The 16,248-nt window shown below is 41.2% G+C and overlaps 2 protein-coding genes and 1 long non-coding RNA gene across 3 annotated transcripts; 1 reads left to right on the plus strand and 2 right to left on the minus strand.

The window, feature by feature from the left end:
- Nucleotides 1-245: 245 nt before the first annotated feature.
- Nucleotides 246-4,865, minus strand: pycr1b (pyrroline-5-carboxylate reductase 1b). The gene is made up of 8 exons (XM_056734110.1): nt 4,399-4,865; nt 3,732-3,814; nt 3,540-3,610; nt 3,073-3,252; nt 2,440-2,661; nt 2,072-2,164; nt 1,605-1,768; nt 246-1,497 (listed from the first exon to the last, which is right to left on the minus strand). The coding sequence occupies exons 2-8, from the start codon at nt 3,796-3,798 to the stop codon at nt 1,335-1,337; spliced, it is 960 nt and encodes a 319-aa protein (XP_056590088.1). The 5' UTR covers nt 3,799-3,814; nt 4,399-4,865; the 3' UTR covers nt 246-1,334.
- LOC130409909 (uncharacterized) lies at nt 3,817-5,961 on the plus strand. Its single transcript, XR_008904942.1, has 2 exons — nt 3,817-3,932; nt 4,858-5,961. It is a non-coding gene; the product is annotated as an uncharacterized LOC130409909 (long non-coding RNA).
- Nucleotides 5,962-8,452: 2,491 nt separating this feature from the next.
- LOC130410592 (myeloid-associated differentiation marker-like protein 2) lies at nt 8,453-9,367 on the minus strand. The gene has a single exon (XM_056735352.1). The coding sequence runs from the start codon at nt 9,365-9,367 to the stop codon at nt 8,453-8,455; it is 915 nt and encodes a 304-aa protein (XP_056591330.1).
- Between the last annotated feature and the right edge of the window lie 6,881 nt (nt 9,368-16,248).

Below are 16,248 nucleotides of genomic sequence, written 5' to 3' on the forward strand. Positions count from 1 at the left end.
TAATCTGTATTTATGCATGTTTATATTTAATCTTGTGCTTTGGCAATGTACATTTTCTTTTATCATGCCAATAAAGCTCCTTTGAATCTTGAGAGACAGGGTGAGAGAGAAAGAGAGAGAGAGAGAGAGAGAGAGAGAGTGTGAGGGAGAGAGTTTGATTACATACTTGCACTATTTGTAAAGCAAATGTTTTGGCAAAACCAATGTACGAGTGATACTTTGTGTCCAAAAAACATTTTGTTCACTGCCTTTGACCACATTTACGTTTATTCATTTGGAAGACGCCTTTATCCAAAGCGATTTACAAGTAGGAGAGCGTTTTTAAATACTTATTTGCAAAACACACCGATAAACATGAAGGTAAATTTGTAAAAAAACTAGCAAGGTTTCATTCCGAAGGTCACAGAATGTTTATTTTAGTGTTTAGATGATGGTTTGAGAGCAACGGCAAACGGCAGCAGATTATAACATATTCATTAGCTGTAAGGTATAGACCTTATAAACATGCTGTAAAAACTAAAGTTCTGAACTGATAAAGTAACTGTTTACTAATCGTGATTAAACTTTTGAGCAAAATAATGGTGATGATGATTTGACTCATAACCCTACAGCTTGAATTGAGACTCCAGAACAGATTGAGATCATTTAACTGTGAAGCAGGAGGGGAAAACCCTTGTTTGGTGCTAATGGAGGTCACGATGATGCTGTTAGATAACACAGTTTAAAAAAAAAAAACGTTTTAATTGTGTTATTTTGTGTTAGTTAGCTGTATTTGTTGAGTAAGTATGTCTTAAATCAAAACAAACCAAATACAGTTTGAATGATATTATCTGGAATGCACAATAAAATTCAAAAGAGATCTCATTTTGGAACCAAACTCTTCATTTGTTCTTGTCGTGAATAACACGTTCATCCTTCACTCTTGCTTTAATGAAACACAAACTGTTTCTCAGCGGAAACACAATTCAGCCATGAACAGAACGGACATCAAGCAAAAACAGACACAAGTGCATTATACACTCCTGTCTTATATCATAAGATGCACCATTTTCAAACATGACAGCGATATGAGTTCTTGAGGTCATTCTGACATCACTTCCTGCAGCTGTTCATTGGTGCGCTGAGATCCTGAGACTGTGTTTGACTCAACAGGTCTGTTGTGTGTGTGTGTGTGTTAACACTTAACTGGTTTGAAACTGTTTACATTGTGAAGATCAACTAACTACAGAAGCAGACACACGACCCATAATGCACTTCAGTTCACTCTGTGTGTTTGTGAATAGACTTCACTCCTGGATCATTTTGTGTTTTGTGGTGATGAGAGACGATGTGTGTTAGTTCTTCTTGACTCCAGTTCTGTTATTGAACAGATTGACTCTGCCCTTGGTGTTGACAGACGTTGAGGAGACGCCCGGCTGCTGCAGAACCTGATCCAGCGTCGTCTTCTTGATGGCAGCAGGTGAGATGTTCTCCTGGTCAGCCAGACTCTGAAGCTCCCTGAGCACAAAAAAACAACACAAAACATGAGATGTCACACGACCTTTCACCTTATGACACACGTGATGTCACAATGGGTGAAGGAGCTGATGACGTGAATGTTTTACTTGGTTCGGATGCAGGACGCTTCCACGGCGTTGATGAGGAGACTGCGGAACCCTCCGCTCTCCAGAAAGTGAAGCGCGTGGATGGTGGCGCCCCCTGGTGAACAGACGTTATCTTTCAACTGACCCGGATGCTGTTCTGAGTCCAGAAGCATTTTAGCTGCACCCTGAAAACAAAACAAGAGCAGAAATCACGGAAGATCAAAAACACAAGCTTTACAGTTCTATCTCTGTTTCTGAAAACAGCTGAAGTATTTAAAGATAGACTGACATGTAGCACAAACAATGACATAGACATGCTGAGTGTCATTTTAAAACAACTCTCCAGATTATAATTCTGTTTTTTGAACCTTAAGGTCCATCACAACATTTGACATCATCACAACTTTCTTTTCATGAAACGTTCAAGCACACGTCGTGAACCTTTATTAAAACATGACGCTACGTCTGTGAAGTAACATGTTTCATACCAGTAGCGCCTGTGCTCCCAGTCTCAGTGCCAGTCTCCGTGGCAACCCCATCTTCACCCCACCATCAGCGAGAGCATCGAGCGCTGTGAAAGCCTGTAAAATAAACACACCTTTCAGCCCGCACTCACTCCCAACATGATATATTAAACATCAAGTGTCTTCAGATCCTGGTGGACAGTGACACAATGACGGCGCTCAAGTCATGTCAAAGCCGTTTGAGTTTCTCTCTTCTGCAGAACACAAAAGAAGATATTTGGAAGAACAACACTGAACTCCACTGACTTCCACGAAACCATTTCTCAAAACATCTTCTGCTGTGTTCCACTGAAGATAGATTTACATCTGACTGGAACTTTATTCACACTCACGTAAGCCGGTCCGCTACCACTGAGACCTGTCACAGCATCGATGAGGTCTTCCTCCACCTCCGTACAGAAACCCACGCTGGCCATCAGCTGCTCCAGGAGTTTGCCGTCCTCCACGTCTGCATGTGTTCCTGTGGCGTAAACCGTCGCCCCCTCTCGCACCACCACTGGAGTGTTGGTCATACAGCGCATCACCTTCGGTGCCGTCCGATACTGAAGCAGTTTCTACAGAAAACACACAACATCATCAGTCAGAGAACAACTGCTCTACACTGTGTGTTAACACATCCACAACCTCAAAGTGCTCTCATGACACACAATAATGATGAAAGAGTCAGAGAGAGAAAGAACAAGAGAGAGAGAGAGAGAACATGAACGGATTCTCATCAAGACCTGTCAGAAAACACGTGTCCACCTCACAGCTCAAGAAAACACAACAATAATAATGAAAAAAAGATGAAAGCACATGAACTTTCTTTACATTTGGGACTCAAAGCTTAGATGCACCAAATAAAATAGAAAATAGATTTGTATGTTCCACAGAAAAAGTTTAGAAATAACACTCAAAACACAGCCGTGGCATTCTGTCTCATAAACACAACTGTAATGTTCACTGGTGATGTCAGAATCTCTCACCTTCTCAATAGAGCTGATGGTGACCCCGGCAGCACAGGAGACGATGAGATGCCGATCCTCAATATCTGGACCGATTTCATCCAGAACGAAGGGAATGATGTGAGGTTTGACCGCCAGGAACAGAACGTCACTCTTGTGCGCCGCTTCTTTGTTACTTGTGGTCAAATAGACACCCATTTTCTAAAGAAATCCATTAAAAAAGATGTTACAACTGTCAAATACACACACATTGACAGACACGCACACAGGCGCACACACACAGGCACACACACACAGGCACACAAACAGGCATGCACACACACAGACAGACACAGACAGACACAGACAGACACAGACACACACAGACACACACAGACACACACAGACAGACACAGACACACACAGACACAGACAGACACACACAGGCACACACAGGCACGCACTCACACACACAGACACACACAGAGACAGTGTTGAGTGTGACAGACCCTCAGACCGGAGACGGTGGGCAGATCCATGTCAGGAGCACTGGCTGTGATACGACCGGCAGTGATCACACCTGAAAAACACAAACACACTTCTTAAGTCCTCGCTCTCGTATGCTGAATGTAAACACACGGCTGACGATTCACGAGGTTAAAGTTCATCTGTGAGTACGGTCAGTACGACACGACTCTTACCGGCCGCTGTGAAACCTTTGACCAGCGCGTGTGCCAGCTGACCCGCTCCGATAAACCCAACACTCATTGTGCTGATGTCACACCTGCACAACACAACAACACACACACTGAATGATTATTCATCTAATCAATCAACAAGCTTTTGATGAGAAGTACCAACTTGTAAGTCGCTTCGGCGTCTGCTAAATGACGAAATATAATGTAAGTATGCCGTCACACTCACACAAGTTACAAAATATTCACAAACACAGACACAAATGTGATGTTTACAACACCATTGTGCCAAGGTTGTGTAATATGTACAATATATATTACATTGCATGTGTATTTATTTGTAAGATTTTAATCCTGTATACAAATACAGACTACGTGTAATGTGTTGTTTTTACATTTACGTTATAATGATTAAAGCACACTAGTGTTTCAGTTTATCACTCCAGTAAAGTTCATTTTATAGAATATTGACATTATGTGTGTCAACAGTGTAACGTTAATCACAGTTGTGTTGTGTTATTGTCAAACTGTTACAGGTTTATGTTAGACATGATTACAGCATCACTCACAGTCGTACTGACACGTCACATTGTCGCGTCACTTTAAATGAATAATCGTCGTATTCTTCATCATTCGTTAAACATCTGATGACAGTAAATGAATGTTTTCTCACCTTCAACGACACAACGAACGGAAGATTCTGTTCTGCTCGAGGTTTCAAGCGGTAAAACGTTAATTGTTGTCAACGTGGCTTCCCTCCACCATGTGCAACGGTAGCGCGCTCTGACTGACACACGAATCCACCAATGAGAGAAAGGACGTGGTCGCGTCGGTCCAATCATCAGTAGCATAGCGATATGAGGGCTGGGCATATGAGATAGCGACATCATTGCATCAGTTCCTCCACAATAAGTGACAGAAAGAACCAGAAGAGCCTCCCAAATATTTGGAATATTTGGGAAAAAACATAATAAAATAAAAAATATGACAAAAAGTGTAAGAGACACAAGAAAATATTTGAGTATGATTTTACTGTAGTGTAGTGAGAGTAATGCCAAGACTGTGGTGGACTTGTGTATGTATGTCTCTCTCTCTCTCTCTCTCTCTCTCTCATTAGTGTATGTTTCTATAGGACACTATACATCTGTCATACTGAAACCATCAAGGTCAGTGTGGTAACTTAAGAGTTATTTAACTATGTGTCTCCAACTGAAGTTATACTAATGTGAATAATACCATTGAGTTCATGCATACAAAAACACATTCTCAAGATATTCATCGAAATGCTTTTTTTCTGTTTACAGATGAAAGTGAAAGCAGTGGTCCTCAGCTTTCATTCGGTATCAATCTGTTACATTTGTGTATGTCGGCCGGGGGTCTTCAGAATCCAGGAGACCCTCCAGACGCACACACGCTCCAGACTGCATCACTCAACACAAATACCTTCAAAGCACATCACAATCCATCATACACGTATGATCCTGAAGGAACTCAAAGTCTGTTTATCAGTAGAGCATACTTCTCATGAATTATTAATCAAAGCATCTCTCATTCAAAGATCTCAGTAATGGTCCAAAATGCAGAAAAACACAGCACGTCCAAAGAAGATTTTTCAACAAAAACAAAACATGTGTTATTTTCCCCTAAGAAACACACAAAAAAGAATCAAATTGTCTAAAGTGTAATTTTGACACAGTGAAGGTGAACAATGAATGAGATAAACCAAACAAGAAAGAATCCTAATCTTCTCTAGGAATATTCAGGAAATCAGATACATTTGTAATAATATAATATAATTTTATTGGCACAAACCCTACTACAGTAAATCTGAAAATGAAGAGTTTGTTTGCAATGAAAATGTAAATTGCTTTTTTATTTATTTTTGTTTTGATTTGTTATTGCCCAAACTGCATTTGGGTTGTTTTGGTAAAGTCATAATAACAAAAAAAAAAATGTTTAACATACGAAGAAACTTTCTGTGTCACAAAATGTTATTTAGATTATAAAGAAGGAAAAAAAGAATGGTTCTATAGGAATCTTTCAGTAAATTCTTCTTTGGGAAACTACTGTGTGAAGAACCTTTTGTAACATTGTAACATTTCTGTAAACTCGCTCAGTTGTTATCAATCTTTTTTTTTTTTTAATCTAAAGTCATTAAGTGCCTCAAGTGTGTGTTGATTTAAGAATGTTTAGATGTTTATACTGAAAGACAAGAATAAAGAATAAGGGAGTTGTGTTTGAGTGTGTGTGTGTGTATATGTGTGTGTGTGTGAATAGTGTTCATGCCTGTGTGCTATATATACACCAGCACGCAGACAGCAGCTGTCTAACACATCTGATCCAGAGCCGTCTGTCTGCTCATGACTGTCTCACCTCACGCTCACTCAAGTTCAGACCTCGTGCGCTTCTTTTTAAATGAGTTCATTAAAGTCCGGCGCGTGGGCCTGCCAGAGCGTACCGCAACTCAATCGCTTTCTCTCTCAAATCCCCTCAGATTTATTAAAAATACCCAAATACATGAATCACTTCTGTGTGAAAGAGAAGGCAGGCGAAGCGTGGACGATTTCTGTCACTGTGATTACATACGGAGCGCGTGTGTCGACAGGGACAAATCCACAGATTGACGGCTTTTCTACAGAGGCTCATTTAGCTCGGAACAAAGTGTGTGTGTGTGTCTATATTCAGGCCGTATCTCCCGTGAACGGGGAAATGAAGTGCGGTGGCGGCCGGATTAAATGCTGCGACACAATGGAGCCAGTAAAGAGCTCTTGACATTCCCAGGCCGCACGTGTTTCCTCTCATGTGATGTGGGGTCTTCACTCCTGCTGTGGGGTCTTTTGTGTTGTCTGTACAGTCGACGGTCGGTCCAGTGATACTGGTTCTGGTAGGTTTGGATGAATAATGCCTTTAGTTTGTTAAGCATTCATTTGTATTCATTCATCTTGACTGGCTTTACTAATTAAACATATTCATGAAAGTCAGAGTCGGTCACCCATGATCAGTGTTTACGCTATTATAATCTGTGTCATCATTATTATTAGTATGCTTTTACCGTAGAGAGCAGAGTTAAGTGTGGTAAAACCATGTGGGGATCTGGTGGGCTTCGTTGGCTTCATCTCTTCACATCATGAACTGATCTGGTGTGACAGGTACTGAAGTGAAGCGCTCGCAGCCGTGCGTCCTCGGCCTATGATTGACAGCTGTCACCAGAGATCTCACTCACACTGTGACGTCTCCCTGCTGTGAAGACGCCAGCACCAACCATAACATGATCTACACGCCGGTCCCCCTCGGCGTCCGGCTCCGCTGAATCTGAAGTAGAATAGACGGACCTGAGGGATAAAACACACACACGTGGACACACACACACACTGTTGATGTCTAAGACTGATGAAGAGAGTCAGTGGCTTCGAGTCGCTTCTGGGAATGATGGGAAATGAAGGTGATGCTGTGGCACGCTGAGGCTCAGCTCAATAGCGGTCTGATCTGGACTCCTCAGAGCTTCATACGGTGATAATCAATGAAGTTTGGATCAAAATCTAAAAATGCAAAGATGTTTCAGAGATTGTTACAGCAGCAGATCCCAACCAAACCTCCTCTGTCCATAAATCCTGTACGATTCATTTCCAAACAATTCCACATTGAGAGAGCGAGATAGAGAGAGAGAGAGAGAGATAGAGAGAGAGAGACAGAGAGTGAGAGAGAGAGAGAGAGAGAGAGAGAGAGAGAGAGAGAGAGAGAGAGAGAGAGAGAGAGAGAGAGAGAGTGAAAGAGAGAGGGCGAACAAGCAAAAGGAGCGCAGAGTGATTCAGAAAAATCTACATCAGCCTTAAAAAAATGAGTGATTTTGTACATGATGGAGTCAGCACTCTGCTGTGCACACACACACACACTTCTATAAAGACCAAATGACACAAGTCTTATTTTATTACACAAAAACACATGTAAAAAAGAAATCATTGTTTCAGAATCATCTGAACCTAGCTAAACTAAACATTCACATGAGTGCAGTAAAGTGAGTGAGATGTGATCAGAACATCAGACAGATGAAGCAGGAGAAACATGACAAACACGAGAGAAGAAGAAGAGCAGAAGGTGTGTGTGTGTGTGTGTGTGTGTGTGTGTGTGTGTGTGTGAGAGAGAGAGAGATGTGATGAGTTTGATGTTTTGAGCTTCACTCCTGCCGGAGATCTGCTGATGGATCACAACATTCTCACAGAATCACAGCCCTCACTCATCTCATCATCTCATCGACTTCTGCTGTGTGTCCATCAATAAACAACAAATAATCAGCAATTAAAACCTTACTATACATTACTGATTTAACAAAACATTACAACAAAATATAAAAACCCATTGGATTTCCAGCAACTACTGAAATGTTTCTCCTGAGAAAAAGAGTCAGAAATGTGTCTGTCATGAGAGTTTGAGAAGAGATGTCAACAATCTGTCAAACTGAAAGATCTCAACATCAACTCAAACATTTCTCATCACATTTACTTAAAATCCAGATTATTTGATGTGTCCAATCTACACTAACTCACACCTCCAGACGTGTTTACACAATCACACTCTCGTTTATTTGAGGAGAAACATCTGAGACTTGGTTGAGACACAACTGAGATCATGAACAGCCACAACAGTCATCGATCAAACCGCGGTATGAGAATAGTCTTTATTTGTGGCGAATGAACATGATCTGAGAATGACGTGTTATGATGTGGACTCTACATGCGTGGAAACTGCCTCACAGATGTTTTCCTCTGGGAACAGACGAGGTCAGCGATGTACAGCGCGAGGTTAACAAAGCAGAGGACGGTCACGCCGAGTTTCACGTCCCATGAGCACTTGCCTCTGGGACAGCCCTGCGGTCTGAGGGGTTTTCCATACTTTTTGTCGAAACAGAAGATTGGCCAAAGGACGGCCGTGCTGAGGTACAGCAACACCGCCGTGAACGTGTACACCGCCACAAACCGCTGGAAGGGCAGCGGCAGGAGAGCGGTGCGTCCGGAGACGGTCAGAACCACCACCAGTACAGTCACGCTGAAACACAACACGAACACCACCACGCAGAAGATGGTCCCGCCGTGGCTCGTAAAATCACTCCCGTTGGCCAGCAACCCAAAAATGAGACATCCCGTGAAGCTCTGCACCACCTTCAGGATCCCAGACGCCGTCGCCATGTAACCCGCGGCGTGACCCGGTTTACCTCGGGACAGGTGCACCTCCGCTCCGTACGCCACACAAGCCGCCCAAGAGCACACGGTGACCGCGATCCGGAAGTTCCTTATCTCGCAGCTGTCGCGAGGACACTCGGAGCTCAAGAAGTACACGGGATAGACCGTGGAGGCCGTGAGGGTGAGCAGGATGGCCAGAGCAGCGAAGGTCACGGTGGCGTTCTCCCAGGACAGGGGAAGACACGTGTGAAGACGTGTCACGTCCAACACAAAAACCACTCCTGTGACGGCGAAGCATGAACTCCAGACCGCCAGGCAGAATGTCCCGTAGGTGGCGCTGTATCCGGCAGTGTGAACGACCAATGAGATGACGGCACAGCCCAGAGTCAGCTGACACATACGGGCCACTCCTGTAGGAGACAGAACTGCAGCTCTGTTTAACTGACGGCCGTCTGAAGCGTTCATGGCTCTGGATTTCTCCTCATCAAGAGCACATCAAGACTTTTGTCAATCACCAACTCTGAAAAAGGTTTTCTCTCAAAGTTCTTCTTTCAAAGTTCTTCTTTCAAAGTTCTTCTCTCAAAGTTCTTCTCTCAAATGTCTTCTCTCACCGGTCAGAAGGATGTTTAGTAAGATCTTTATGAAGAAACTGGTCGTTGAATTGAATCTGTTGGTCTGGAGATTCACACAATTGGCCTCCAGTGGTTTCAATGCGGCCCTCTCCTTCTGTCTCGTTTTGAAGCAAGTGACTCGAGTGTCACAAACCATAACTGTCAAAATCACCGGAGACTTTTCGTCTGATCACAGACACAATACATGTGCATCACTCCTCCATCCATCCGGTTTCTTTGGAGATGTTAGCAGCAGTCGATGTGAGACACGAGTGTTCTTCATGTGGCCGTACTGACTGCAGGACTTTCTCTCGTGGATGTCTGGGGGGGAGTTATTCCGTGAGGGGTGTGGCAGGGTGGAATGTGTGTAGGGTGAGCAGATGCCATCTATAGTCAAGCCTTCATAAAGATGGACACTCACAGGCTTTATATATAGACTCATCAGAGAGTCTCTCAGGGATTCCTCCTCACACACACTCGATGAACAACCTTTGGGCCATTCAGACAGAACGCGTCTCTGCGTCTAAAAACACGCTCAGAATTTATTTATTTTAAGCGCAGCCTAGATTGCAAGGGTCTCGAGACGTGTGTATCCGGACACGGCCACTAGTAATTAATGACCTTTTCAGAGTAACTTACCCAACACTGTTGTCATGACAACTTGATTCTGTAAACAGAAGCTGGCGTCGCTTGTCCCGTCTCCAAATTCTTCTGATTGGTTCGCTGCTTTTGGAACTGACATTGATGAGCAGCTCTGAATGCAAAAGGTTTTTTTTTCTTTAACTTGATGCCGTGTTCAGATTTGACTTCTTTATGACAAGAAAAAGTTGACAAAGGTGCGTTTTTTTAGCAACATAAAAAGCGCCATGAGTTCGGAGGCAGCGTCTGTCATCTAAGGCAGCCCATAGAAACATATAGGCAGCGGAAGTCTATTTAAATTACAAACAAAGAGCATCTTTGCAATAATTAATCACACATATAAAAACCACAATGCTAATTTATCGCTACACGTGCAACCAGAAGTTGTTAAAAGTGAAAATTAAACCTACATTTATACAAAACTATGCTCCACCGGGCGTTACGGCCGCCATTTTTTTATCGAGCTTGATCCTTGTCGGCCAAACACATTCCTCGCATGTTGTTATGGAAACGACAGGTTTCTGTCATTGGTTAGCTGTAAAAAGGAGTTTGACGTAGAGCGTTTTTTAGAAAAGCTGTATTTTATTCAACCCGAAAAGACGCTCTGAGCTGCAGAAAAAGACGCCGGCGCTGGCGTTTAAAAAAGCGCCCAGTACGATTTTTGAAAACACGGTTTACTCAATAGGATTATAATTTAAAACACACTCTAGCAGCTTGAAAAATGAAGTCAAGTCTGATCATGGCCTGACGTGGCGCTCGTGTACGAGACGCTTCTAAAGGCGCGAGCGTACAATCATGCACGTCCAACCGTGTGTTTACATAAAGAAACAATGGGAAAGATAGCGCTTTGGAATGGAAAAACGCGTTCTGTCTGATTGACCCCTAAAGAACCTTTGACTTCTGTTTCACAAAAGGTTCTTTGTGGAACTAAAAATGGTTCTTCTATGGCATCGCCGTGAATGATTTATAAGAGTGCACAAATATCGGAAAGAGTTCTTAAGAAACCTTCACGAGGAGTTGGACAACTCCTGTGACTGACATCTGTCAATCATTCTACTGCAATAAATGTTTAGAGACAGTTTGCATGACACAGCACAGGTGTGAACATAAAAAGAGTTTCTTTATTCTTCAGAACACAAATGAAGAGGTTTTGAAGAACAACACTGAACCCCATTGACTTCCATTTAGACATTTTTTTAAATATCTTCTTCTGTCTTCCAGTGAAGAAAGATTTGTCATACAGGTTGAAAAACACGTGAGAGAGAATCAACGTTGACAAAATTTTAACCAAAGTCTATACACAAGCTAGGGAGTTGTGAACTCATATTTAGAACAAAAACATTTGATCTAGAACCATAGAACATTTACTCAACACTCTAAACAGAACCGATAGTTTACAAGCCCTGTCAGTAGGAGGATTACAGCTGAAGCAAGGGAGAATGTGAACAACGCGAAAGACATTTTTATTAAAACATAGTGTAACACATCTCCATAAAAGGGAAGGAAGGAGTCGGGAACCGGAAGACATTTTAAACATTTAATAAATTAATATAACAGCCGGTGGCCCCTCACGGACGGCCGGGCGAACACGAACACGAACACGAACACGAACACGAACACGAACACGAACACGAACACGAACACGAACACGAACACGAACACGAACACGAACACGAACACGAACACGAACACGAACACGAACACGAACACGAACACGAACACGAACACAAGTTCGGGCCCGGTCCTCTCTCTTCGACGGTCCGGTCGCTCGTTCCTTTTATATGCTCCCTATCTCCTACGTGATTCGAGCCTGGTGTGCGCACAGCTGGCGCTAATTCACAATTACTCACCGGACTCGAACCACGGTCTCGCCCCGCCTACTCTACTACACATAGCCAGTTATTGGTTAGTCAAATAAGAGTTTTTTTTAAGTTGTGAAGGATGCTGAGGCTCAAGTGGACGATGACAGTTCATTCCACCACAGAGAAACCAAACGAGTGAAAGTTTTTGCAAGTGATTTGATGCCTCGCTGAGATTAAACAAGCACAGACTGAAGATGAAGGGAGGGGATGAAGACCTGAGCTCTGAGTTTAAGGGGTAGTTCACCCAAAAATGAAAATTCTGTCATCATTCACTAACCCTCAGGTCATGTCAGGCCTGTATAAATGAAAGATATTTGGAAGAACGTTGGTAATTTTCATCATTGACTTCCGTGGAAAGAGTTAAATGGTAGTCAAAGGTGCTGAGGGCTCTTTTGTCCCCTAACTGCTTCAAAATATCTCATTATGTGTTCAACAGAACAATAAAATACAATATTTTAATATTTGACTATGAAAGTGGATGATGTCCCAGAACTGAAAGTTGCTAAGATTCTACCAAATATCTTTCTCTGTGTTCACTGGAACAAACGCATTCAAACATGTGTGAAACACCCTGAGGGGTGTAACAGATGACAGATTTTTAGTTTTGGATCAACTGTCCCTTTAAGATAAACGGGTCCGGCAGCCGATGAAGTGAAATCTTCTTTCAGGACGATTGAACACCAGACGTGCTGCTGCTATTCAACAACAATTGAGTGAAATTAGGTGTAAAATACATCAAACAATGATGATGTTTCTCTCGACAGGTGACAATCAAATAACATCTTAATTCAACAGTTGTATGCTGGCCGGATGATGTTCTCAGTGTGATGTTGTGGTGTGTACTGCCATCTGTCGGACATCCTCAGAACACTCACACACCACCAGAGGGACATTCAGAATCTGCACACAAACCACACACATGCACACAAACCACACACATTGACACAAAACTCACAATAACACACGACATGTTTCATCAGATCGAAGGCAAGATTTCAGCTCTTCACTTATTTACTCTTGCATTCCTTTACAGTTTATTTAAATGTGGCAATGGTGTACTTAAAAACTAAATAGTACTTTATGTACTTGTCAAAAATATACTTAAATATGACTTTTACTATTACTGACCGAAAAAATGTCTGTTTATTTGCTCTATATTTGTATTCGATCTTAAATGGAGCTTCACTCTGTAATGAGGTTGGCTGTAAGCACTGATGTGTGTCACTAGTTACTAAGTTGTTATTTACTGTAATTAAATGACTTTTCCCTGGAAAATGTAAAGTAAGGGATTACTCTTATTTTTCTGTAATTTAATTACAGTTACTTCTGATGTAATTAAACTAAATAATGTATAATGTAATATATTCAATAGTGGAAATGACTCAAAATTATAAGTCTAACTTTAAAATGCATACTTTTCACATTTGTATAGTTTGGTCAGTTAATAAGAATCATTTATGAAGTTGTTTATTATTTATTTTAATGAATGAAATAAGACGTTTCATGTCTATTCTTGAATCAATTCTAATCAATGTTGACATAGGATATAGAAAGTTAATTTAAGTTATACAAAGGTCTTGTGTCAATAATAGTAATTTCTTTCATGGCCTTCAGTGTAGGGACAGTTGCAACATGTTATGATAACAGTGATGAAAAAACTGCTCATATTAACATAATACAATTGGAATTTTATGGAATAATAAAGAACTCTTCCAATAGCCTCCTGTACTCTCAGACTAGACCACAATGTAGCCTTCATTAAAAACAGCCTAAATATAATAATAATAATACAAAATAATAAACATAGTTAATTTCTCATTACTTGGAAATATGTTTTTCCATTTAGTCTTTATACAGTCAATTCAACTGTTCACACACAAACAAACAACACAGTTTAGAGAAGTGCGCTCAAGTATTTCAGTGCATTTTCAGTATCTTGTTTATTTTAAAACATTTTGCCAGTTTAAATTTATATGTGATTTGAACTAGTGGTGGGCCGTTAACGCCGTTAACGCAGTGAGCCTCTTATCGCGCGTTAAAAAAAATGTCGCCGTTAATCTATTCTCAAAGTTGGGTTGTGAGCTGGGTCTATACTACGCAAGCTATGATGACTTTCACCTTGATATTTTAGCGCGGATGTATACCAGCTTAACTGCACTGTACGGAGCGAGAACGAGATTTTTCAACACACGTGATTCGCGTCATTCGCGGAAGCAGAAGCCGCCTCATCATCTCATAAGCAGGGCTTCATTCGCGCGATTCGCGCAGCAAGTAGGTCTATTGGCTCTTTGCATTAACATATAAATCACTCGCGCTTGACACGCCATTCGCGTTTGGTCTGAACACAACATAACGTTACTGTGAAATTACCGCATCAAACGTGACGTGCTAACATGGATGCAGCTATGAAGCCGCCGGGTTTGCTTCAGGGAATATTAATTTTTAAGAAGCTTCCCAATAGAAACATCGACAAGACTAAGGTTGTTTGCACCTTGTGCAATGCGGAATTGGTTTAAAAAAAAACACTTTCTCTCAACAGGTAGTGGTCTAGCTTTAGTTGAAACCAGTAACTTTGTATTGAGATCTAATGTATTATGGCTCCTGTATGACATATCGCTTGTTGCTCCCTCACTCTTTGTAAGTCGCTTTGGATAAAAGCGTCTGCTAAATGACTAAATGTAAATGTACTGTAGGAGCTCTTCCAGTCTCAAGTACCACCTAAACGCAAATCATCCCTTAGCTAATGCGGAAGTAAACACAAGTTCATCTTATTGAACATAATTTAATTTTCATCACCAATTATCATAGTAGAACAGTTTTCTCAAGCAGTTTGTGATGCATTTTGGAAACAGGAGATGAGGCCCTGGTCTAATGCGCCACCTGGCTTGAGAAACCCGTTCTCAAAGACTTACTTTTAGTCATTATTTGGGTAGCACACATATTCTGAATGCCTTCGGCAGAATTCAAATGAGCCATTTTAATCTAGATTAAAAAAATTAATCTATGCCCACCACTAATTTGAACACAACTAAAGAGAAGAAATTGCAAAATTATGACATGGGATATTTGTATTACATTTGAATGAATGTTGCAACTGTTTCCACATATGAGAGTGTGTCATATGTGCGCATGTTACAGCAGTGTACGGTAACTGAAGGAAATACAAAAGTGTTGCAACCGTCTCCAGTCTGCCCAACTTTACTTGTAGTTGTTTTGATAATGAAATACTTGATTCACATAGTTTGAGATGCTGTTGTATTAATTGGCGGGTTTAAGTTTAAACAGTAACATGTTCAGCTTTAAACTGGAATAGTTTAGAGTAAATCAAACACCTACAGTATACGAAGTCGAATCTGACCTTCTTCATACACACACTGATCAAAGACATTTACTTAAAAAAAGTAAAACTAGTGTTCGCAGTAGAACACCTAAACATTTACTTTATGAATGCTAAACTATAAGTATGATGTCAAGTTCACTCAAACTCTTACAAAAATGAACCACGTTTTTTTGGTGTTAAAAGTTTAACCATGTAGGTTTATGTGCATTGATTACTATTGGCACATCCACTGAATTATACCATGGTAACCATGGTTTTACTACAGGAACCTTGTTTTTTAACAATAGTAAAACCATGTTTTTGGAGATGCTGGTCTAGTGGGTTAAACCACTGAACTGGTAAATCAAAGGTTGCTGGTTCAATCCCAGCAGCCACCACCAGTGTGTCCTTGAGCAAGACACTTTACTCCATGTTGCTCCAGGGGGATTGTCCCTTTAATAAGTGCACTGTAAGTCGCTTTGGATAAAAGCGTCTGCCAAATGCCTAAATGTAAAAAAATTTGTTTTAAACCACGGTTCATTTTTGTAAGGGAATAAAGAATTGATAAGTTTATAAAACATCTAGTTATCTTCAGTGTAGTTAACTTTTAGGCGTTCTTTCATCCATGAATAAAATGTGCTAATACAAGACTGTCAGCATCAGTAATAGTGTAGTTGCAAATGAAAAGTATTTGTAAATGAGCTCTTTCAATTAAAGTAGACTTCAAAGTGTTTTAAAAAGTAAAATGTGGGTCAATGTATTCTCAATCACTATTCATTCACTATTGCTGTTTAGGGCCCTTCACATGGTCAGCAGGTGCATTCAGTGTCTTCAGTTCTTCATCAAACGCATCGCTCCGTCTTCACAGAGCCGTCACAGCTGGACATTATTAACACTGAATTACACTGCTGGGGG

The sequence above is a fragment of the Triplophysa dalaica genome, chromosome 21 (assembly GCF_015846415.1).
Source record: "Triplophysa dalaica isolate WHDGS20190420 chromosome 21, ASM1584641v1, whole genome shotgun sequence".
NCBI classification, from domain to species: domain Eukaryota; kingdom Metazoa; phylum Chordata; class Actinopteri; order Cypriniformes; family Nemacheilidae; genus Triplophysa; species Triplophysa dalaica.